General features: G+C 39.0%; 1 protein-coding gene across 2 annotated transcripts in view; it reads left to right on the plus strand.

Annotated features, from left to right (window-relative positions):
- Window positions 1–24,888, plus strand: part of LOC116362195 (RNA binding protein fox-1 homolog 1-like) — a 31,462-nt gene extending 6,574 nt beyond the window's left edge. Inside the window, exons 3-5 of one of the 2 annotated variants that reach the window (XM_031816510.1) lie at window positions 2,770–2,822; window positions 13,721–13,796; window positions 23,031–24,888. In XM_031816510.1, the coding sequence (XP_031672370.1) occupies window positions 2,770–2,822; window positions 13,721–13,796; window positions 23,031–23,053 (152 nt within the window). In that variant the 3' untranslated portion in view covers window positions 23,054–24,888. The remainder of the gene's footprint in view (window positions 1–2,769; window positions 2,823–13,720; window positions 13,797–23,030) is intronic. The other variant, XM_031816509.1, reaches the window with a different exon arrangement.
- The last annotated feature ends 223 nt before the right edge of the window (window positions 24,889–25,111 follow it).

A 25,111-nucleotide genomic window follows, 5' to 3' on the forward strand; every position in this document is an offset into this window, starting at 1 on the left:
CCTACCTACCTAGCTACCTATCTACCTACATACCTACATACATACCTACCTACCTACCTACCTACCTAGCTCCCTACTTACCTACCTACATACCTACCTACCTACCTAGCTCCCTACCTAGCTACCTACCTACCTAACTACCTACCTACCTACCTACCTACCTACCTACCTATGTACGTATGTACCTACCTACCTACCTACCTAACTAGCTACCTACCTACTTACCTACCTACCTACCTACCTACCTAACTAGCTACCTACCTACCTACCTACCTACCTACCTACCTACCTACCTACCTACCTACCTACCTAACTAGCTACCTACCTACTTACCTACCTACCTACCTACCTACCTAACTAGCTACCTACCTACTTACCTACCTACCTACCTACCTACCTACCTACAGGTTATGGAAAATGAGCTCTTTTAGTATTTCTCTTCGATGTCAAAGATAATATAACAAACACACTATAATAAATACTACAGTTATACTGCAAAGACACGACAGTAAATACTATATGATAGTTAACTGTAAATACTACAGTGAGTACTACAGTAAGTAATACAGTGAATAATACAGTATTCTACAGTAAGTACTACAGTGAATAATACAGTATTCTACAGTAAGTACTACAGTGAATAATACAGTATTCTACAGTAAGTACTACAGTGAATAATACAGTATTCTACAGTAAGTACTACAATGAATAATACAGTATTCTACAGTAAGTACTACAGTGAATAATACATTTTCACTGTAGTGTTCTTCCTGACTTTAGTCTGTAAAAACACTGTAGTGGATACTATAGTAAAGTCTGTAAAAACACTATAGTGGATACTATAGTAAAGTCTGTAAAAACACTATAGTGGATACTATAGTAAAGTCTGTCAAAACACTATAGTGGATACTATAGTAAAGTCTGTAAAAACACTTTAGTGGATACTATAGTAAAGTCTGTAAAAAACACTATAGTGGATACTATAGTAAAGTCTGTAAAAAACACTACATTGTATTCATACCATAGAATACTATAGTATTTTTTCATGTGGGTTTCTCTCTCGCTCTCTACCTCTCTCTGTCTCTCTCGCTCTATACCTCTCGCTCAATCCCTCGCATTCTACCTCTCTCTCACCCTCTCTCTCTCTCTCTCTCTCTCTCTCTCTCTCTCTCTCTCTCTCTCTCTCTCTCTCCCTCTCTGTCTCGCTCTATACCTCTCACTCTCTCGCTCTCTCACGTTCTACCTCTCTCTCACCCTCTCTCTCTCCCTCGCGTTCTACCTCTCTCTCACCCTCTCTCATTCTCAGTCTCTCTCTCTCGTAGTTAATTAGTATAATTCCTTGGTCCAATCAGGACGGTTGGGACCACAGGTACCCCAGAATCCTCTACAATAATTTTCTGATTGAGTGAGGGAGTGGGGCATGAGGGGTGACATTAGGGGGACGGACCAGACAGGGCTGAAGGATGACATGGAGGGTTTGAAGTAGGAAAGTCAGCCCCAATGTGTTGCTCTACAGTCGATTCAGCCGGTTAACTTCACATCCTGTTAGGGATGGTACATTTAACATGGAACAGTAGATAGTACTGTGGTGTATAGCAGATATTTAACATGGAACAGTAGATAGTACTGTGGTGTATAGCAGATATTTAACATGGAACAGTAGATAGTACTGTGGTGTATAGCAGATATTTAACATGGAACAGTAGATAGTACTGTGGTGTATTTCAGATATTTAACATGGAACAGTAGAGAGTACTGTGGTGTATAGCAGATATTTAACATGGAACAGTAGACAGTACTGTGGTGTTAGATGTAGATATTTAACATGGAACAGTAGATAGTACTGTGGTGTATTTCAGATATTTAACAAGGAACAGTAGAGAGTACTGTGGTGTATTTCAGATATTTAACATGGAACAGTAGATAGTACTGTGGTGTATAGCAGATATTTAACATGGAACAGTAGATAGTACTGTGGTGTATTTCAGATATTTAACAAGGAACAGTAGATAGTACTGTGGTGTATTTCAGATATTTAACATGGAACAGTAGATAGTACTGTGGTGTTAGATGTAGATATTTAACATGGAACGGTAGTGCATACCTCTTTCTGTTATATTCTCTCCCTTAAGCTTCAGATTCTCTACTTTTCATGTTAAATCCTTTGTCCCATCCTCTCTTCCACATCATCCCTCTTTCTCCCCATACCTCTTCACTTCATCCTCTACCCCTCTCTCTAAATCATCCTCTTTATCCCCATACCTCTTCACTTCATCCTCTACCCCTCTATCTCTAAATCATCCTCTTTCTCCCCATACCTCTTCACTTCATCCTCTACCCCTCTATCTCTAAATCATCCTCTTTATCCCCATACCTCTTCACTTCATCCTCTACCCCTCTATCTCTAAATCATCCTCTTTCTCCCCCATACCTCTTCACTTCATCCTCTACCCCTCTATCTCTAAATCATCCTCTTTCTCCCTATACCTCTTCACTTCATCCTCTACCCCTCTATCTCTAAATCAATTCCCTTCCCCACGTCTCCCTCCCCTCTTCCCTCCCCCATCCCGTCTTCTCTTTCCTCCTGTCTTACCTCCCCCTCCCCCTCCCCAGATCTCCCCTCAGAAAGCACAGGGGTATTGTGAATCTTCCCTCCACCTCCTTACCCTCCATGCCTCTCCCCATCCCGTCTTCCCCTCTCCTCCCTCCCCCTCCCAGATCTCCCCTCAGAAAGCACAGTGCTATTGTGAATCTTATCTTCTCTTGCAGAGATAATTTGGTCCTCCTTGCAGCAGATGAAATGTCTTGTAACACCTCTACAGGTAATCATAAATACAGAGAGATATAGAATACAACTCAGTATCAAATCACATCACCCCGCCCCCTCTCTCTCTCTCCCTCTATCTCTCTCCCCCTCTCTCTATCTCTCTCTCTCTCGCTCTCCCAATCTCTCTCTCTCTCTCACTTTCTCTCTCTCTCTCTCTCTCTCTCTCCTCTCTCTCTCTCTCTCTCTCCTCTCTCTCTCTCTCTCTCTCTCTCTCTCAATCTCTCTCTCTCTCTCACTTTCTCTCTCTCGCTCTATCGCTCTCGCTCTATCGCTCTCTATCTCTCTCTCTCTCCCATTCTATCTCTCACTCTCCCTCCCTCTCTCCCATTCTCTCTCTCCCTCTCTCTCACCCATTCTCTCTTTCTCTCTATCTCGCTCTCTCTCACGCTCTCTCTCACGCTCTCTAGCTCTCTCTCTCCCATTCTCTCTCTCTCTCTCTCTCGCTCTATCGCTCTCTATCGCTCTCTCTCTCCCATTCTATCTCTCTCTCTCCCTCTCTCTCTCTCCCATTCTATCTCTCTCTCCCTTTCTCTCTCCCATTCTCTCTCTCTCTCTCGCTCTCTCTCTCTCGCGCTCTATCGCTCTCTTTCTCTCTCTCTCCCATTCTATCTATCTCTCTCCCGCCTTCTCTCCCATTCTATCTCTCTCTCTCCCTCTCTCCCATTCTCTCTCTCGCTCTATCTCACTCTCTTTCACGCTCTCTAGCTCTCTCTCTCCCATTCTATCTCTCTCTCTCCCATTCTCTCTCTCGCTCTATCTCGCTCTCTATCTCTCTCCCATTCTCTCTCTCTCCCCCCTCTCTCTCTCTCTCTCTTTCTCTCTCTCTCTCTTCTATCCCTCCCTCTCCCCTCTCTCTCTCTCTCTCTGTCTATCTCTCTCTGTCTCTTATCCTCACCGTAGCAGTTATTACAACTGGTGTCATGATGTCTCATAGCAGGCCCTTCGTAGAGCTTCGTAGAGTTGTCATGAACAGGATTTACTATTTCATTAGCAGTTATAACAACTGGTGTCATGATGTCTCATAGAAGGCCCTTCGTAGAGCGAAGTACCATAGGTACTATACTGACATATGGTAGAGACTGTACTGTAGGTCAGTATGGTAGAGACTGTAGATCGGTATAGTAGAGACTGTAGATCGGTATAGTAGAGACTGTAGATCGGTATAGAAGAGACTCTAGATCGGTATCGTAGAGACTGTAGGTCAGTATGGTAGAGACTGTAGGTCAGTATAGTAGACACTGTAGGTCAATATGGTAGAGAATGTACTGTAGGTCAGTACAGTAGAGACTGTAGGTGAGTATAGTAGAGACTGTACTGTAGGTCAGTATAGTAGAAACTGTAGGTCAGCATAGTAGAGACTGTAGGTCAGTATGGTAGAGACTGTACTGTGGGTCAGTATAGTAGATACTGTAGGTCAGTATAGTAGAGACTGTACTGTAGGTCAGTATAGTAGAGATGGTAGGTCAGTATCGTAGAGACTGTAGGTCGATATAGCAGAGACTGTACTGTAGGTCAGTATGGTAGAGATTGTACTGTAGGTCAGTATAGTTGAGACTGTAGGTCGATATAGCAGAGACTGTACTGTAGGTCAGTATGGTAGAGACCCTACTGTAGGTCAGTATGGTAGAGACTGTACTTTAGGTCAGTATGGTAGAGACTGTACTGTAGGTCAGTATGGTAGAGACCCTACTGTAGGTCAGTATGGTAGAGACTGTACTGTAGGTCAGTATAGTTGAGACTGTACTGTAGGTCCGTATGATAGAGACTGCAGTATAGGTCAGTATAGTAGAGACTGTACTGTAGGTGAGTATAGTAGAGACTGTAGGTCAGTATCGTAGAGACTGTAGGTCGATATAGCAGAGACTGTACTGTAGGTCAGTATGATATAGACTGTAGTATAGGTCAGTATAGTAGAGACTGTACTGTAGGTCAGTATGGTAGAGACTGTACTGTAGGTCAGTATGGTAGAGACTGTAGGTCAGTATAGTAGAGACTGTACTGTAGGTCAGTATAGTAGAAACTGTAGGTCAGCATAGTAGAGACTGTAGGTCAGTATGGTAGAGACTGTACTGTGGGTCAGTATAGTAGATACTGTAGGTCAGTATAGTAGAGACTGTACTGTAGGTCAGTATAGTAGAGATGGTAGGTCAGTATCGTAGAGACTGTAGGTCGATATAGCAGAGACTGTACTGTAGGTCAGTATGGTAGAGACCCTACTGTAGGTCAGTATGGTAGAGACTGTACTGTAGGTCAGTATAGTTGAGACTGTACTGTAGGTCCGTATGGTAGAGACCCTACTGTAGGTCAGTATGGTAGAGACTGTACCCTAGGTCAGTATGGTAGAGACTGCACTGTAGGTCAGTATGGTAGAGACTGTACTGTAGGTCAGTATGGTAGAGACCCTACTGTAGGTCAGTATGGTAGAGACTGTACTGTAGGTCAGTATAGTTGAGAGTGTACTGTAGGTCCGTATGATATAGACTGTAGTATAGGTCAGTATAGTAGAGACTGTACTGTAGGTGAGTATAGTAGAGACTGTAGGTCGATATAGCAGAGACTGTACTGTAGGTCAGTATGGTAGAGACCCTACTGTAGGTCAGTATGGTAGAGACTGTACTGTAGGTCAGTATAGTTGAGACTGTACTGTAGGTCCGTATGATAGAGACTGTAGTATAGGTCAGTATAGTAGAGACTGTACTGTAGGTCCGTATGGTAGAGACTGTACTGTAGGTCAGTATGGTAGAGACTGTAGGTCAGTATAGTAGAGACTGTAGGTCGATATAGCAGAGACTGTACAGTAGGTCAGTATGGTAGAGACCCTACTGTAGGTCAGTATAGTAGAGACTGTACTGTAGGTCAGTATGGTAGAGACTGTACTGTATGTCAGTATAGTAGAGACTGTACTGTAGGTCAGTATGGTAGAGACTGTACTGTATGTCAGTGTGGTAGAGACTGTAGGTCAGTGTAGTAGAGACTGTACTGTAGGTCAGTATAGTAGAGACTGTTAGTCAGTATAGTAGAGACTGTAATGTAGGTCAGTGTGGTAGAGACTGTACTGTAGGTCAGTATAGTAGAGACTGCACTGTAGGTCAGTATAGTAGATACTGTACTGTAGGTCAGTATGGTAGAGACTGTACTGTAGGTCAGTATAGCAGAGACTGTAGGTCAGTATAGCAGAGACTGTACTGTAGGTCAGTATGGTAGATACTGTACTGTAGGTCAGTATGGTAGAGACCCTACTGTAGGTCAGTATGGTAGAGACTGTACTGTAGGTCAGTATAGTAGAGATGGTAGGTCAGTATCGTAGAGACTGTAGGTCGATATAGCAGAGACTGTACTGTAGGTCAGTATGGTAGAGACCCTACTGTAGGTCAGTATAGTTGAGACTGTACCGTAGGTCAGTATGGTAGAGACCCTACTGTAGGTCAGTATGGTAGAGACTGTACTGTAGGTCAGTATAGTAGAGACTGTACTGTAGGTCAGTATAGTAGATACTGTACTGTAGGTCAGTATGGTAGAGACTGTACTGTAGGTCAGTATAGCAGAGGACTGTAGGTCAGTATAGCAGAGACTGTACTGTAGGTCAGTATGGTAGATACTGTACTGTAGGTCAGTATGGTAGAGACCCTACTGTAGGTCAGTATAGTAGAGACTGTACTGTAGGTCAGTATGGTAGAGACTGTACTGTATGTCAGTATAGCAGAGACTGTACTGTAGGTCAGTATGGAAAGGACTGTACTGAAGGTCAGTATGGTAGAGACTGTACTGTAGGTCAGTAAAGTTGAGACTGTACTGTAGGTCAGTATGATATAGACTGTAGTATAGGTCAGTATAGTAGAGACTGTAATGTAGGTCAGTATGGTAGAGACTGTACTGTAGGTCAGTATAGTAGAGACTGCACTGTAGGTCAGTATAGTAGATACTGTACTGTAGGTCAGTATGGTAGAGACTGTACTGTAGGTCAGTATAGCAGAGACTGTAGGTCAGTATAGCAGAGACTGTACTGTAGGTCAGTATGGTAGATACTGTACTGTAGGTCAGTATGGTAGAGACCCTACTGTAGGTCAGTATGGTAGAGACTGTACTGTAGGTCAGTATAGTAGAGATGGTAGGTCAGTATCGTAGAGACTGTAGGTCGATATAGCAGAGACTGTACTGTAGGTCAGTATGGTAGAGACCCTACTGTAGGTCAGTATAGTTGAGACTGTACCGTAGGTCAGTATGGTAGAGACCCTACTGTAGGTCAGTATGGTAGAGACTGTACTGTAGGTCAGTATAGTAGAGACTGTACTGTAGGTCAGTATAGTAGATACTGTACTGTAGGTCAGTATGGTAGAGACTGTACTGTAGGTCAGTATAGCAGAGACTGTAGGTCAGTATAGCAGAGACTGTACTGTAGGTCAGTATGGTAGATACTGTACTGTAGGTCAGTATGGTAGAGACCCTACTGTAGGTCAGTATGGTAGAGACTGTACTGTAGGTCAGTATGGTAGATACTGTAGGTCAGTATAGTAGAGACTGTACTGTAGGTCAGTATAGTAGAGATGGTAGGTCAGTATCGTAGAGACTGTACTGTAGGTCCGTATGGTAGAGACCCTACTGTAGGTCAGTATGGTAGAGACTGCACTTTAGGTCAGTATGGTAGAGACTGTACTGTAGGTCAGTATGGTAGAGACTGTACTGTAGGTCAGTATGGTAGAGACCCTACTGTAGGTCAGTATGGTAGAGACTGTACTGTAGGTCAGTATAGTTGAGACTGTACTGCAGGTCCGTATGATAGAGACTGTAGTATAGGTCAGTATAGTAGAGACTGTACTGTAGGTGAGTATAGTAGAGACTGTAGGTCAGTATCGTAGAGACTGTAGGTCGATATAGCAGAGACTGTACTGTAGGTCAGTATGGTAGAGACCCTACTGCAGGTCAGTATGGTAGAGACTGTACTGTAGGTCAGTATAGTTGAGACTGTACTGTAGGTCCGTATGATAGAGACTGTAGTATAGGTCAGTATAGTAGAGACTGTACTGTAGGTCCATATGGTAGAGACTGTACTGTAGGTCAGTATGGTAGAGACTGTAGGTCAGTATAGTAGAGACTGTAGGTCGATATAGCAGAGACTGTACAGTAGGTCAGTATGGTAGAGACCCCACTGTAGGTCAGTATAGTAGAGACTGTACTGTAGGTCAGTATGGTAGAGACTGTACTGTATGTCAGTATAGTAGAGACTGTACTGTAGGTCAGTATGGTAGAGACTGTACTGTATGTCAGTGTGGTAGAGACTGTAGGTCAGTGTAGTAGAGACTGTACTGTAGGTCAGTATAGTAGAGACTGTTAGTCAGTATAGTAGAGACTGTAATGTAGGTCAGTATGGTAGAGACTGTACTGTAGGTCAGTATAGTAGAGACTGTACTGTAGGTCAGTATGGTAGAGACTGTACTGTATGTCAGTGTGGTAGAGACTGTAGGTCAGTGTAGTAGAGACTGTACTGTAGGTCAGTATAGTAGAGACTGTTAGTCAGTATAGTAGAGACTGTAATGTAGGTCAGTATGGTAGAGACTGTACTGTAGGTCAGTATAGTAGAGACTGTACTGTAGGTCAGTATGGTAGAGACTCTACTGTAGGTCAGTATAGCAGAGACTGTAGGTCAGTATAGCAGAGACTGTACTGTAGGTCAGTATGGTAGATACTGTACTGTAGGTCAGTATGGTAGAGACCCTACTGTAGGTCAGTATGGTAGAGACTGTACTGTAGGTCAGTATAGTAGAGACTGTATGTCAGTATCGTAGAGACTGTAGGTCGATATAGCAGAGACTGTACTGTAGGTCAGTATGGTAGAGACTGTAGTATAGGTCAGTATAGTAGAGACTGTACTGTAGGTCAGTATAGTAGAGACTATAGGTCAGTATCGTAGAGACTGTAGGTCGATATAGCAGAGACTGTACTGTAGGTCAGTATGGAAAGGACTGTACTGAAGGTCAGTATGGTAGAGACTGTACTGTAGGTCAGTAAAGTTGAGACTGTACTGTAGGTCAGTATGATATAGACTGTAGTATAGGTCAGTATAGTAGAGACTGTACTGTAGGTCAGTATGGTAGCGACTGTACTGTAGGTCAGTATGGTAGAGACTGTAGGTCAGTATAGTCGAGACTGTAGGTCGATATAGCAGAGACTGTACAGTAGGTCAGTATGGTAGAGACCTTACTGTAGGTCAGTATAGTAGAGACTGTACTGTAGGTCAGTATGGTAGAGACTGTACTCTATGTCAGTATGGTAGAGACTGTACTGTAGGTCAGTATGGTAGAGACTGTACTCTATGTCAGTGTAGTAGAGACTGTACTGTGGGCCAGTATAGTAGAGCCTGTTAGTCAGTATAGTAGAGACTGTAATGTAGGTCAGTATGGTAGAGACTGTACTGTAGGTCAGTATGGTAGAGACTGTACTGTTGGTAAGTATAGAAGAGACTGTAATGTAGGTCAGTATAGTAGAGACTGTAGGTCAGTATGGTAGAGACTGTACTGTTAGTCAGAATAGTAGAGACTGTACTGTAGGTCAGTATGGTAGAGACTGTAGGTCAGTATAGTAGAGACTGTACTGTAGGTCAGTATAGTAGAGACTGTACTGTAGGTCTGTATAGTAGAGACTGTACTGTAGGTCAGTATGGCAGAGACTGTACTGTAGGTCAGTATAGCAGAGACTGTAGGTCAGTATAGTAGAGACTGTACTGTAGGTCAGTATTGTAGAGACTGTAGGTCAGTATGGTAGAGACTGTGCTGTAGGTCAGTATAGTAGAGACTGTACTGTAGGTCAGGATAGTAGAGACTGGACTGTAGGTCAGTATAGTAGAGACTGTACTGTAGGTCTGTATAGTAGAGACTGTACTGTAGGTCAGTATGGTAGAGACTGTAGGTCAGTATGGTAGAGACTGTACTGTAGGTCAGTATAGTAGAGACTGTAGGTCAGTATAGTAGAGACTGTACTGTAGGTCAGTATAGTAGAGACGGTACTGTAGGTCAGTATGGTAGAGACTGTACTGTAGGTCAGTATGGTAGAGACTGTAGGTCAGTATGGTAGAGACTGTGCTGTAGGTCAGTATAGTAGAGACTGTACTGTAGGTCAGGATAGTAGAGACTGTACTGTAGGTCAGTATAGTAGAGACTGTAGGTCAGTATAGTAGAGACTGTACTGTAGGTCAGTATAGTAGAGACGGTACTGTAGGTCAGTATGGTAGAGACTGTACTGTAGGTCAGTATGGTAGAGACTGTAGGTCAGTATGGTAGAGACTGTGCTGTAGGTCAGTATAGTAGAGACTGTACTGTAGGTCAGGATAGTAGAGACTGTACTGTAGGTCAGTATAGTAGAGACTGTACTGTAGGTCTGTATAGTAGAGACTGTACTGTAGGTCAGTATGGTAGAGACTGTAGGTCAGTATGGTAGAGACTGTCCTGTCAGTATAATAGAGCAGGTTGGTTAGACTGTGAAGAACAACGTCCAAATGTATTGGGGATTAACACACACACACACACACACACACACACACACACACACACACACACACACACACACACACACACACACACACACACACACACACACACACTCAAACACTCAAACACACACTCAAACACACACACACACTCAAACACACACACACAATGTCCAAAACTAATGGGAATTAACTGAGCCTAATCGCACAGCGCTGGGCCCGTATGCAAATCAGCTTATTTATATTTGCAAGCCAGGCTGCTGATTGGCTGTTATCAGAATGCGCGGGTAGTCAGGCTCAGAGGGGGGAGATTAGAACTCTGCTATCGCCAACGCTTCTGCTCACTGCCCCTCGGAACTCTGGGATATGGAACCGCTCTCTGGGGGTTTTAGTTTTACCATGTCTGTCTGTCTCTGTGTCTGTCTGTCTGTCTCTCTCTCTTTGTCTGTCTGTCTCTCTCTCTGTGTCTGTCTGTCTGTCTGTCTGTCTGTCTGTCTGTCTGTCTGTCTGTCTGTCTCTCTTTCTTTCTTTCATTCTTTCATTCTTTCTCTCTAACTCTGTTCTACCTCTCTATCTCTGTCCCTCTATCTCTGTTCTACCTCTCTATCTCTGTCCCTCTAACTCTGTTCTACCTCTCTATCTCTGTCCCTCTAGCTCTGTGCTGTCTCTCTATCTCTGTCCCTCTAACTCTGTTCTGTCTCTCTATCTCTGTCCCTCTAACTCTGTTCTGTCTCTCTATCTCTGTCCCTCTAACTCTGTTCTGTCTCTCTATCTCTGTCCCTCTAACTCTGTTCTGTCTCTCTATCTCTGTCCCTCTAACTCTGTTCTGTCTCTCTATCTCTGTCCCTCTAACTCTGTTCTGTCTCTGTCCCTCTAACTCTGTTCTGCCTCTCTATCTCTGTCCCTCTAACTCTGTTCTACCTCTCTATCTCTGTTCTACCTCTCTATCTCTGTCCCTCTAACTCTGTTCTGTCTCTCTATCTCTGTCCCTCTAACTCTGTTCTGTCCCTCTAACTCTGTTCTACCTCTCTATCTCTGTTCTACCTCTCTATCTCTGTTCTACCTCTCTATCTCTGTCCCTCTAACTCTGTGCTGTCTCTCTATCTCTGTCCCTCTAACTCTGTTCTACCTCTCTAACTGTTCTACCTCTCTATCTCTGTCCCTCTAACTCTGTTCTGTCTCTGTCCCTCTAACTCTGTTCTGCCTCTCTATCTCTGTCCCTCTAACTCTGTTCTACCTCTCTATCTCTGTCCCTCTAACTTTGTGCTGTCTCTCTGTCCCTCTAACTCTGTTCTACCTCTCTAACTCTGTTCTACCTCTCTATCTCTGTCTCTCTAACTCTGTTCTACCTCTCTAACTCTGTTCTACCTCTCTATCTCTGTCCCTCTAAACTCTGTTCTGCCTCTCTAACTCTGTTCTACCTCTCTATCTCTGTCTCTCTAACTCTGTTCTACCTCTCTAACTCTGTTCTACCTCTCTATCTCTGTCCCTCTAACTCTGTTCTACCTCTCTATCTCTGTCCCTCTAACTCTGTTCTGTCTCTCTATCTCTGTCCCTCTAACTCTGTTCTACCTCTGTCCCTCTAACTCTGTTCTGCCTCTCTATCTCTGTCCCTCTACCTCTCTATCTCTGTCCCTCTAACTCTGTTCTGTCTCTCTATCTCTGTCCCTCTAACTCTGTTCTACCTCTCTATCTCTGTCCCTCTAACTTTGTGCTGTCTCTCTGTCCCTCTAACTCTGTTCTGTCTCTCTATCTCTGTCCCTCTAACTCTGTTCTACCTCTCTAACTCTGTTCTACCTCTCTATCTCTGTCTCTCTAACTCTGTTCTGTCTCTCTATCTCTGTCCCTCTAACTCTGTTCTGTCTCTCTATCTCTGTCCCTCTAACTCTGTTCTACCTCTCTACCTCTGTCCCTCTAACTCTGTTCTGCCTCTCTATCTCTGTCCCTCTAACTCTGTTCTGTCTCTCTATCTCTGTCCCTCTAACTCAGTTCTACCTCTCTATCTCTGTCCCTCTAACTTTGTGCTGTCTCTCTGTCCCTCTAACTCTGTTCTGTCTCTCTAACTCTGTTCTACCTCTCTATCTCTGTCTCTCTAACTCTGTTCTACCTCTCTATCTCTGTTCTACCTCTCTATCTCTGTCCCTCTAACTCTGTTCTACCTCTCTATCTCTGTTCTACCTCTCTATCTCTGTCCCTCTAACTCTGTTCTACCTCTCTATCTCTGTCTCTCTAACTCTGTTCTACCTCTCTATCTCTGTTCTACCTCTCTATCTCTGTCCCTCTAACTCTGTTCTACCTCTCTATCTCTGTTCTACCTCTCTATCTCTGTCCCTCTAACTCTGTTCTACCTCTCTATCTCTGTCCCTCTAACTTTGTGCTGTCTCTCTGTCCCTCTAACTCTGTTCTGTCTCTCTAACTCTGTTCTACCTCTCTATCTCTGTCTCTCTAACTCTGTTCTACCTCTCTATCTCTGTTCTACCTCTCTATCTCTGTCCCTCTAACTCTGTTCTACCTCTCTATCTCTGTTCTACCTCTCTATCTCTGTCCCTCTAACTCTGTTCTACCTCTCTATCTCTGTCTCTCTATCTCTGTCCCTCTAACTCTGTTCTACCTCTCTAACTCTGTTCTACCTCTCTAACTCTGTTCTACCTCTCTATCTCTGTCCCTCTAACTCTGTTCTACCTCTCTATCTCTGTCCCTCTAACTCTGTTCTGTCTCTCTATCTCTGTCCCTCTAACTCTGTTCTACCTCTGTCCCTCTAACTCTGTTCTGCCTCTCTATCTCTGTCCCTCTAACTCTGTTCTACCTCTCTATCTCTGTTCTACCTCTCTATCTCTGTTCTACCTCTCTATCTCTGTTCTACCTCTCTATCTCTGTCCCTCTAACTCTGTTCTACCTCTCTAACTCTGTTCTACCTCTCTATCTCTGTCCCTCTAACTCTGTTCTACCTCTCTATCTCTGTCCCTCTAACTCTGTTCTGTCTCTCTATCTCTGTCCCTCTAACTCTGTTCTACCTCTGTCCCTCTAACTCTGTTCTGCCTCTCTATCTCTGTCTCTCTATCTCTGTTCTACCTCTCTATCTCTGTTCTACCTCTCTATCTCTATCTCTGTCCTCTGTTTCTGCACTGAGATGACTGTTACATGTACCTGTGTTTCATACATTCACAGATGCTGAGTCCTCTGTTTCTGCACTGAGATGGCTGTTACATGTACCTGTGTTTCATACATCCACAGATGATGAGTCTTCTGTTTCTGCACTGAGATGGCTGTTATATGTAACTTTGACTCCATTCAAATGAATCCTAAGAGTTACAGAACACGTACAAGACATGGATGTACTGTGTGTGAGTTTATGTGTGTCTTTTGATGATGGGTACTGATGGTGTTTGTTGTTGTCTCATGTGTTTCCATAGTTACGGACCAGTATATGCTGCGGACCCCTACAACCACCCACTTGCTCCAGCAGCCACATACAGCATTGGTGCCATGGTAAAATATACACTTACACACCTCTCTCTGTCTCCTCTTCCTTCCTCCTCTCTCTCTGTCTCCCCTTCCTTCCTCGTCTCTCTCTCCTTCCTTCCTCCTCTCTCTCCTTCCTCCTCTCTCTCTGTCTCCTCTTCCTTCCTCTCTCTCTCTCTCCCTTCCTTCCTCTCTCTCTGTCTCCTCTTCCTCCTCTCTCTCTGTCTCTCCTTCCTTCCTCCTCTCTCTCTCTCCTTCCTTCCTCCTCTCTCTCTGTCTCCCCTTCCTTCCTCCTCTCTCTCTCTCCTTCCTTCCTCCTCTCTCTCTTTCCTTCCTTCCTCCTCTCTCTCTGTCTCCCCTTCCTTCCTCCTCTCTCTCTCTCCTTCCTTCCTCCTCTCTCTCTCTCCTTCCTTCCTCCTCTCTCTCTGTCTCCCCTTCCTTCCTCCTCTCTCTCTCTCCTTCCTTCCTTCCTCTCTCTCTGTCTCCTCTTCCTCCTCTCTCTCTGTCTCTTTCCTTCCTCCTCTCTCTCTCTCCTTCCTCCTCCTCTCTCTCTTTCCTTCCTTCCTCCTCTCTCTCTGTCTCCCCTTCCTTCCTCCTCTCTCTCTCTCCTTCCTTCCTCCTCTCTCTCTCTCCTTCCTTCCTCCTCTCTCTCTGTCTCCCCTTCCTTCCTCCTCTCTCTCTCTCCTTCCTTCCTCCTCTCTCTCTCTCCTTCCTTCCTCCTCTCTCTCTCTCCTTCCTTCCTCCTCTCTCTCTGTCTCTCCTTCCTCCTCTCTCTCTCCTTCCTTCCTCCTCTCTCTCTCTCCTTCCTTCCTCCTCTCTCTCTGTCTCTCCTTCCTCCTCTCCTCTCTTGCAATCAGGTGTTTTTCATTCTCTCTTGCTTTTCTGTTTCCTTGTCTTCCTCCGTTCATCCACCTCTCCCTCAATCTATCCCTCTTCACCTCTCCCTCCCTCTCCCTGAGGGACAGACAGACGGGCGGGTGGGTGGGTGGGCGGGCAGGCAGGCAGGCAGGCAGGCAGGCAGGCGGACGGACAGACAGACAGACAGACAGACGGGCGGGCATGCGGACAGACAGACAGACAGACACATCTACTCCGCTAACACAAGCATGGTGCAATGTGATGTGATTCCGTCATACACAACAAAAAGAGCACGGTGTTGATGTTGTTGTTGTTACTGATGTTGTTATGTGATGTCGCCATATATTAACCCATTGTTTCTCACCCCTCTGAGTAGCCCCTGGCATGATGACCTGGCATGATGGCCTGGCATGTCTGCTGGCATGACTGGGTGCACGCTGCATGTGGGGGGGGCCATGTCATCCCACTGGGTTTGTAACGGTAACCTAACAAACCGTAAATGGCATAGAGTTGGTCAGGAAGTAGTGTGTGGAGGGTATTCTACACACTTCACAAGTAGACTTAGACAAGTGCTTTACATATACAGTACTTATCTTTACATATACAGTACATATCTTTACATATACAGTACGTATCTTTACATATACAGTACATATACAGTACGTATCTTTACATATACAGTACGTATCTTACATATACAGTACATATCTTTACATATACAGTACATATACAGTACATATACAGTACATATACAGTACATATACAGTACATATACAGTACATATCTTTATATATACAGTACATATACAGTACATATCTTTACATATACAGTACATATACAGTACATATACAGTACATATACAGTACATATACAGTACTTATACAGTACATATCTTACATATACAGTACATATACAGTACATATACAGTACATATACAGTACATATCTTTACAGATACAGCACATATACAGTACATATCTTTACATATACAGTACATATCTTTACATACACAGTACTTAACAGTACATATACAGTACATATACAGTACATATCTTTACATATACAGTACTTATACAGTACATATCTTTACATATACAGTACATATACAGTACATATCTTTACATACACAGTACATATCTTTACATATACAGTACGTATCTTTACATATACAGTACATATACAGTACATATACAGTACATATACAGTACGTATCTTTACATATACAGTACATATCTTTACATATGCAGTACGTATCTTTACATATACAGTACATATACAGTACGTATCTTTACATATACAGTACATATACAGTACATATCTTTACATATACAGTACATATCTTTACATATACAGTACATATACAGTACTTATCTTTACATATACAGTACATATACAGTACATATACAGTACATATACAGTACGTATCTTTACATATACAGTACATATCTTTACATACACAGTACATATCTTTACATATACAGTACGTATCTTTACATATACAGTACATATACAGTACATATACAGTACATATACAGTACATATACAGTACGTATCTTTACATATACAGTACGTATCTTTACATATACAGTACATATACAGTACGTATCTTTACATATACAGTACATATACAGTACATATCTTTACATATACAGTACATATACAGTACATATACAGTACATATACAGTACTTATACAGTACATATCTTTACATATACAGTACATATACAGTACATATACAGTACATATACAGTACATATCTTTACAGATACAGTACATATACAGTACATATCTTTACATATACAGTACATATCTTTACATACACAGTACTTATACAGTACATATACAGTACATATACAGTACATATCTTTACATATACAGTACTTATACAGTACATATCTTTACATATACAGTACATATCTTTACATATACAGTACATATACAGTACATATCTTTACATACACAGTACATATCTTTACATATACAGTACGTATCTTTACATATACAGTACATATACAGTACATATACAGTACATATACAGTACATATACAGTACATATCTTTACATATACAGTACATATACAGTACATATCTTTACATATACAGTACATATCTTTACATATACAGTACATATCTTTACATATATTTACATATATTTACATATACAGTACATATCTTTACATATACAGTGCATATCCTTACATATATTTACATATCTTTACATATACTGTACATATCTTTACATAGATTTACATATACCGTACATATACAGTACATATCTTTACATATACAGTACATATAGTTATATATACGGTACATATATTTACATATATTTACATATACAGTACATATCTTTACATATATTTACATATACAGTACATATGTTTACATATACAGTACATGTGTTTACATATACAGTACATATGTTTACATATACAGTACATATGTTTACATATACAGTACATATACAGTACATATCTTTACATATACAGTACATGTCTTTACATATACAGTACTTATACAGTACATATCTTTACATATACAGTACATATCTTTACATATACAGTACTTATACAGTACATATCTTTACATATACAGTACATATCTTTACATATACAGTACATGTCTTTACATATACAGTACGTATCTTTACATATACAGTACATATACAGTACATATACAGTACATATACAGTACATATCTTTACATATACAGTACATATACAGTACATATCTTTACATATACAGTACATATCTTTACATATACAGTACATATCTTTACATATATTTACATATATTTACATATACAGTACACATCTTTACATATACAGTGCATATCCTTACATATATTTACATATCTTTACATATACTGTACATATCTTTACATAGATTTACATATACCGTACATATACAGTACATATCTTTACATATACAGTACATATAGTTATATATACGGTACATATATTTACATATATTTACATATACAGTACATATCTTTACATATACAGTACATATGTTTACATATACAGTACATATACAGTACGTATCTTTACATATACAGTACATATACAGTACATATCTTTACATATACAGTACATATCTTTACATATACAGTACATATACAGTACTTATCTTTACATATACAGTACATATACAGTACATATACAGTACATATACAGTACGTATCTTTACATATACAGTACATATCTTTACATACACAGTACATATCTTTACATATACAGTACGTATCTTTACATATACAGTACATATACAGTACATATACAGTACATATACAGTACATATACAGTACGTATCTTTACATATACAGTACGTATCTTTACATATACAGTACATATACAGTACGTATCTTTACATATACAGTACATATACAGTACATATCTTTACATATACAGTACATATACAGTACATATACAGTACATATACAGTACTTATACAGTACATATCTTTACATATACAGTACATATACAGTACATATACAGTACATATACAGTACATATCTTTACAGATACAGTACATATACAGTACATATCTTTACATATACAGTACATATCTTTACATACACAGTACTTATACAGTACATATACAGTACATATACAGTACATATCTTTACATATACAGTACTTATACAGTACATATCTTTACATATACAGTACATATCTTTACATATACAGTACATATACAGTACATATCTTTACATACACAGTACATATCTTTACATATACAGTACGTATCTTTACATATACAGTACATATACAGTACATATACAGTACATATACAGTACATATACAGTACATATCTTTACATATACAGTACATATACAGTACATATCTTTACATATACAGTACATATCTTTACATATACAGTACATATCTTTACATATATTTACATATATTTACATATACAGTACATATCTTTACATATACAGTGCATATCCTTACATATATTTACATATCTTTACATATACTGTACATATCTTTACATAGATTTACATATACCGTACATATACAGTACATATCTTTACATATACAGTACATATAGTTATATATACGGTACATATATTTACATATATTTACATATACAGTACATATCTTTACATATATTTACATATACAGTACATATGTTTACATATACAGTACATGTGTTTACATATACAGTACATATGTTTACATATACAGTACATATGTTTACATATACAGTACATATACAGTACATATCTTTACATATACAGTACATGTCTTTACATATACAGTACTTATACAGTACATATCTTTACATATACAGTACATATCTTTACATATACAGTACTTATACAGTACATATCTTTACATATACAGTACATATCTTTACATATACAGTACATGTCTTTACATATACAGTACGTATCTTTACATATACAGTACATATACAGTACATATACAGTACATATACAGTACATATCTTTACATATACAGTACATATACAGTACATATCTTTACATATACAGTACATATCTTTACATATACAGTACATATCTTTACATATATTTACATATATTTACATATACAGTACACATCTTTACATATACAGTGCATATCCTTACATATATTTACATATCTTTACATATACTGTACATATCTTTACATAGATTTACATATACCGTACATATACAGTACATATCTTTACATATACAGTACATATAGTTATATATACGGTACATATATTTACATATATTTACATATACAGTACATATCTTTACATATACAGTACATATGTTTACATATACAGTACATATGTTTACATATACAGTACATATACAGTACATATCTTTACATATACAGTACATGTCTTTACATATACAGTACTTATACAGTACATATCTTTACATATACAGTACATATCTTTACATATACAGTACTTATACAGTACATATCTTTACATATACAGTACATATCTTTACATATACAGTACATATACAGTACATATCTTTACATACACAGTACATATCTTTACATATACAGTACGTATCTTTACATATACAGTACATATACAGTACATATACAGTACATATACAGTACATATACAGTACATATCTTTACATATACAGTACATATACAGTACATATCTTTACATATACAGTACATATCTTTACATATACAGTACATATCTTTACATATATTTACATATATTTACATATACAGTACATATCTTTACATATACAGTGCATATCCTTACATATAGTTACATATCTTTACATATACTGTACATATCTTTACATAGATTTACATATACCGTACATATACAGTACATATCTTTACATATACAGTACATATAGTTATATATACGGTACATATATTTACATATATTTACATATACAGTACATATCTTTACATATATTTACATATACAGTACATATGTTTACATATACAGTACATATGTTTACATATACAGTACATATGTTTACATATACAGTACATATACAGTACATATCTTTACATATACAGTACATGTCTTTACATATACAGTACTTATACAGTACATATCTTTACATATACAGTACATATCTTTACATATACAGTACTTATACAGTACATATCTTTACATATACAGTACATATCTTTACATATACAGTACATGTCTTTACATATACAGTACGTATCTTTACATATACAGTACATATACAGTACATATACAGTACATATACAGTACATATACAGTACATATCTTTACATATACAGTACATATACAGTACATATCTTTACATATACAGTACATATCTTTACATATACAGTACATATCTTTACATATATTTACATATATTTACATATACAGTACATATCTTTACATATACAGTACATGTCTTTACATATACAGTACTTATACAGTACATATCTTTACATATACAGTACATATCTTTACATATACAGTACTTATACAGTACATATCTTTACATATACAGTACATATCTTTACATATACAGTACATATACAGTACATATCTTTACATACACAGTACATATCTTTACATATACAGTACGTATCTTTACATATACAGTACATATACAGTACATATACAGTACATATACAGTACATATACAGTACATATCTTTACATATACAGTACATATACAGTACATATCTTTACATATACAGTACATATCTTTACATATACAGTACATATCTTTACATATATTTACATATATTTACATATACAGTACATATCTTTACATATACAGTGCATATCCTTACATATAGTTACATATCTTTACATATACTGTACATATCTTTACATAGATTTACATATACCGTACATATACAGTACATATCTTTACATATACAGTACATATAGTTATATATACGGTACATATATTTACATATATTTACATATACAGTACATATCTTTACATATATTTACATATACAGTACATATGTTTACATATACAGTACATATGTTTACATATACAGTACATATGTTTACATATACAGTACATATACAGTACATATCTTTACATATACAGTACATGTCTTTACATATACAGTACTTATACAGTACATATCTTTACATATACAGTACATATCTTTACATATACAGTACTTATACAGTACATATCTTTACATATACAGTACATATCTTTACATATACAGTACATGTCTTTACATATACAGTACGTATCTTTACATATACAGTACATATACAGTACATATACAGTACATATACAGTACATATACAGTACATATCTTTACATATACAGTACATATACAGTACATATCTTTACATATACAGTACATATCTTTACATATACAGTACATATCTTTACATATATTTACATATATTTACATATACAGTACATATCTTTACATATACAGTGCATATCCTTACATATATTTACATATCTTTACATATACTGTACATATCTTTACATAGATTTACATATACCGTACATATACAGTACATATCTTTACATATACAGTACATATAGTTATATATACGGTACATATATTTACATATATTTACATATACAGTACATATCTTTACATATACAGTACATATGTTTACATATACAGTACATATGTTTACATATACAGTACATATACAGTACATATCTTTACATATACAGTACATGTCTTTACATATACAGTACTTATACAGTACATATCTTTACATATACAGTACATATCTTTACATATACAGTACTTATACAGTACATATCTTTACATATACAGTACATATCTTTACATATACAGTACATGTCTTTATGGCTGTTGTTTGCATAGAATTAGAAAAAAATATATGAGAAGAATAACTGTGTGTGTTTCAGATGCTTTACATACAGCATATCTCTATGGTTACGTGTGTGTTTCAGATGCTTTACATACAGTTTATATCTATGGTTACGCGTGTGTTTCAGATGCTTTACATACAGCATATCTCTATGGTTACGTGTGTGTTTCAGATGCTTTACATACAGTTTATATCTATGGTTACGCATGTGTTTCAGGTGCTTTACATACAGCATATCTCTATGGTTATGCGTGTGTTTCAGGTGCTTTACATACAGTTTATCTCTAAGGTTACACGTGTGTTTCAGATGCTTTACATACAGCATATCTCTATGGTTACACGTGTGTTTCAGATGCTTTACATACAGTTTATCTCTATGGTTACGCGTGTGTTTCAGATGCTTTACATACAGCATATCTCTATGGTTATGCGTGTGTTTCAGATGCTTTACATACAGTTTATCTCTATGGTTACGTGTGTGTTTAAGATGCTTTACATACAGCATATCTCTATGGTTACGTGTGTGTTTCAGATGCTTTACATATGGTTTATCTCTATGGTTACGCGTGTGTTTCAGATGCTTTACATACGGTTTATCTCTATGGTTACGTTTGTGTTTCAGAATGCTTACATTATCTCTACGGTTACGTGTGCGTTTCAGAATTCGTACATTATCTCTATGGTTACGTGTGCGTTTCAGAATGCTTACATTATCTCTATGATTATGTGTGTGTTTCAGAATGCTACATTATTTCTATGGTTATGTGTGCGTTTCAGAATTCTTACATTATCTCTATGGTTATGCGTGCGTTTCAAAATGCTTACATTATCTCTATGGTTATGTGTGCATTTCAGAATGCTTGCATTATCTATATGGTTACATGTGCGTTTCAGAATGCTTACATTATCTCCATGGTTACGTGTGCGTTTCAGAATGCTTACATTATCTCTGTGGTTACGTGTGTGCGTTTCAGAATGCTTACATTATCTCCATGGTTACGTGTGTGTTTCAGAATGCTTACATTATCTCTATGGTTACGTGTGTGCGTTTCAGAATGCTTACATTATCTCTATGGTTACGTGTGTGTTTCAGAATGCTTACATTATCTCTATGGTTACATGTGTGTTTCAGAATCCGTTTGCCCCGTTGGCTGATGCCAAGACGAGGAGTCATGCTGACGACGTGGGGCTGGTGTTGTCCTCCCTGCAGGCTAGCATATACAGGGGAGGTTACAGCCGCTTCGCCCCATACTAACCCACCAACCAACCTCCCTAAAACCATACAACAACCAATTACTACCCTACCAACCAACCAACCTCCCCACAACCAAACAACATCCAATCCTTTTTGACAGGGATACAACCGAGCAACCAACCAACCTCCCCACAACCAAACAACATCCAATCCTTTCTGACAGGGACACAACCAAGCAACCAACCAACCTCCCCACAACCAAACAACAACCAATCTTTTCTGACAGGGACACAACCGAGCAACCAACCAACCAACCAACAAACAAACCACACAACCAACAAACCAGTATGTGAGTGAGAAAGACAGAGAGAGTGAGAGACAGAGAGAGAGAGACAGAGAATGAACTTTGAGGCCTGGGTATTGCAATATATGCTGTTGAGCATGATTTTAGCAGCTCCTAAGAGAGAGGGAAGTCAGTCAACTAAAAAGAAGGATATTTATACCTCAGATATTGTGTGCTGTTCATTTTGATACAGTGGGTTTTTCATTTGTAAAGGTCAGTAGATGGTCCGTGTTGGTAGAGCTATAGAAGAGCTACTAGATTTAAAACCTTACCATTGTAAAACAACACATTTCAACTGTTCGGGCTTCGTGAAAAGACAAACCAATCCTGTGAAATACATCGTAGAATGAGATCCCGTTTTGTAAGAGGGTTTACATGATTGCAGGGTTCGGATTCCTTTGACATTCTCTCTGTTAGCGTCTACGTTGTTTCCTAGCTACTGGGGTTATGATTAGGAACGGGGTTAAAGTTAAGGACTGGGCAAGTGTTAGGGTTAGGATTCCTTTGACATTCTCTCTGTTAGCGTCTACGTTGTTTCCTAGCTACTGGGGTTATGATTAGGAACGGGGTTAAAGTTAAGGACTGAGCAAGTGTTAGGGTTAGGATTCCTTTGACATTCTCTCTGTTAGCGTCTACGTTGTTTCCTAGCTACTGGGGTTATGATTAGGAACGGGGTTAAAGTTAAGGACTGGGCAAGTGTTAGGGTTAGGATTCCTTTGACATTCTCTCTGTTAGCGTCTACGTTGTTTCCTAGCTACTGGGGTTATGATTAGGAACGGGGTTAAAGTTAAGGACTGGGCAAGTGTTAGGGTTAGGATTCCTTTGACATTCTCTCTGTTAGCGTCTACGTTGTTTCCTAGCTACTGGGGTTATGATTAGGAACGGGGTTAAAGTTAAGGACTGGGCAAGTGTTAGGGTTAGGATTCCTTTGACATTCTCTCTGTTAGCGTCTACGTTGTTTCCTAGCTACTGGGGTTATGATTAGGAACGGGGTTAAAGTTAAGGACTGGGCAAGTGTTAGGGTTAGGATTCCTTTGACATTCTCTCTGTTAGCGTCTACGTTGTTTCCTAGCTACTGGGGTTATGATTAGGAACGGGGTTAAAGTTAAGGACTGGGCAAGTGTTAGGGTTAGGATTCCTTTGACATTCTCTCTGTTAGCGTCTACGTTGTTTCCTAGCTACTGGGGTTGTGATTAGGAACGGGGTTAAAGTTAAGGACTGGGCAAGTGTTAGGGTTAGGATTCCTTTGACATTCTCTCTGTTAGCGTCTACGTTGTTTCCTAGCTACTGGGGTTATGATTAGGAACGGGGTTAAAGTTAAGGACTGGGCAAGTGTTAGGGTTAGGATTAGGTTAGGATTATGGTTAAGGTTGGGATTAGGTTAGGATTAGGGTTAAGGTTGGGGTTAAGGTTAGGTTAGGATTAGGGTTAAGGTTGGGATTAGGTTAGGATTAGGGTTAGGGTTAAGGTTGGGGTTAGGTTAGGTTAGGATTGGGGTTAAAGTTAAGGACTGGGCAAGTGTTAGGGTTAGGATCAGGTTAGGATTAGGGTTAAATTTGGGGTTAGGTTAGGTTAGGATTGGGATTAAAGTTAAGGACTGGGCAAGTGTTAGGGTTAGGATTAGGGTTAAGGTTGGGATTAGGTTAGGATTAGGGTTAAGGTTGAGGTTAGGGCT

The sequence above is a fragment of the Oncorhynchus kisutch genome, unplaced genomic scaffold, assembly GCF_002021735.2.
Source record: "Oncorhynchus kisutch isolate 150728-3 unplaced genomic scaffold, Okis_V2 scaffold809, whole genome shotgun sequence".
NCBI classification, from domain to species: Eukaryota; Metazoa; Chordata; class Actinopteri; order Salmoniformes; family Salmonidae; genus Oncorhynchus; species Oncorhynchus kisutch.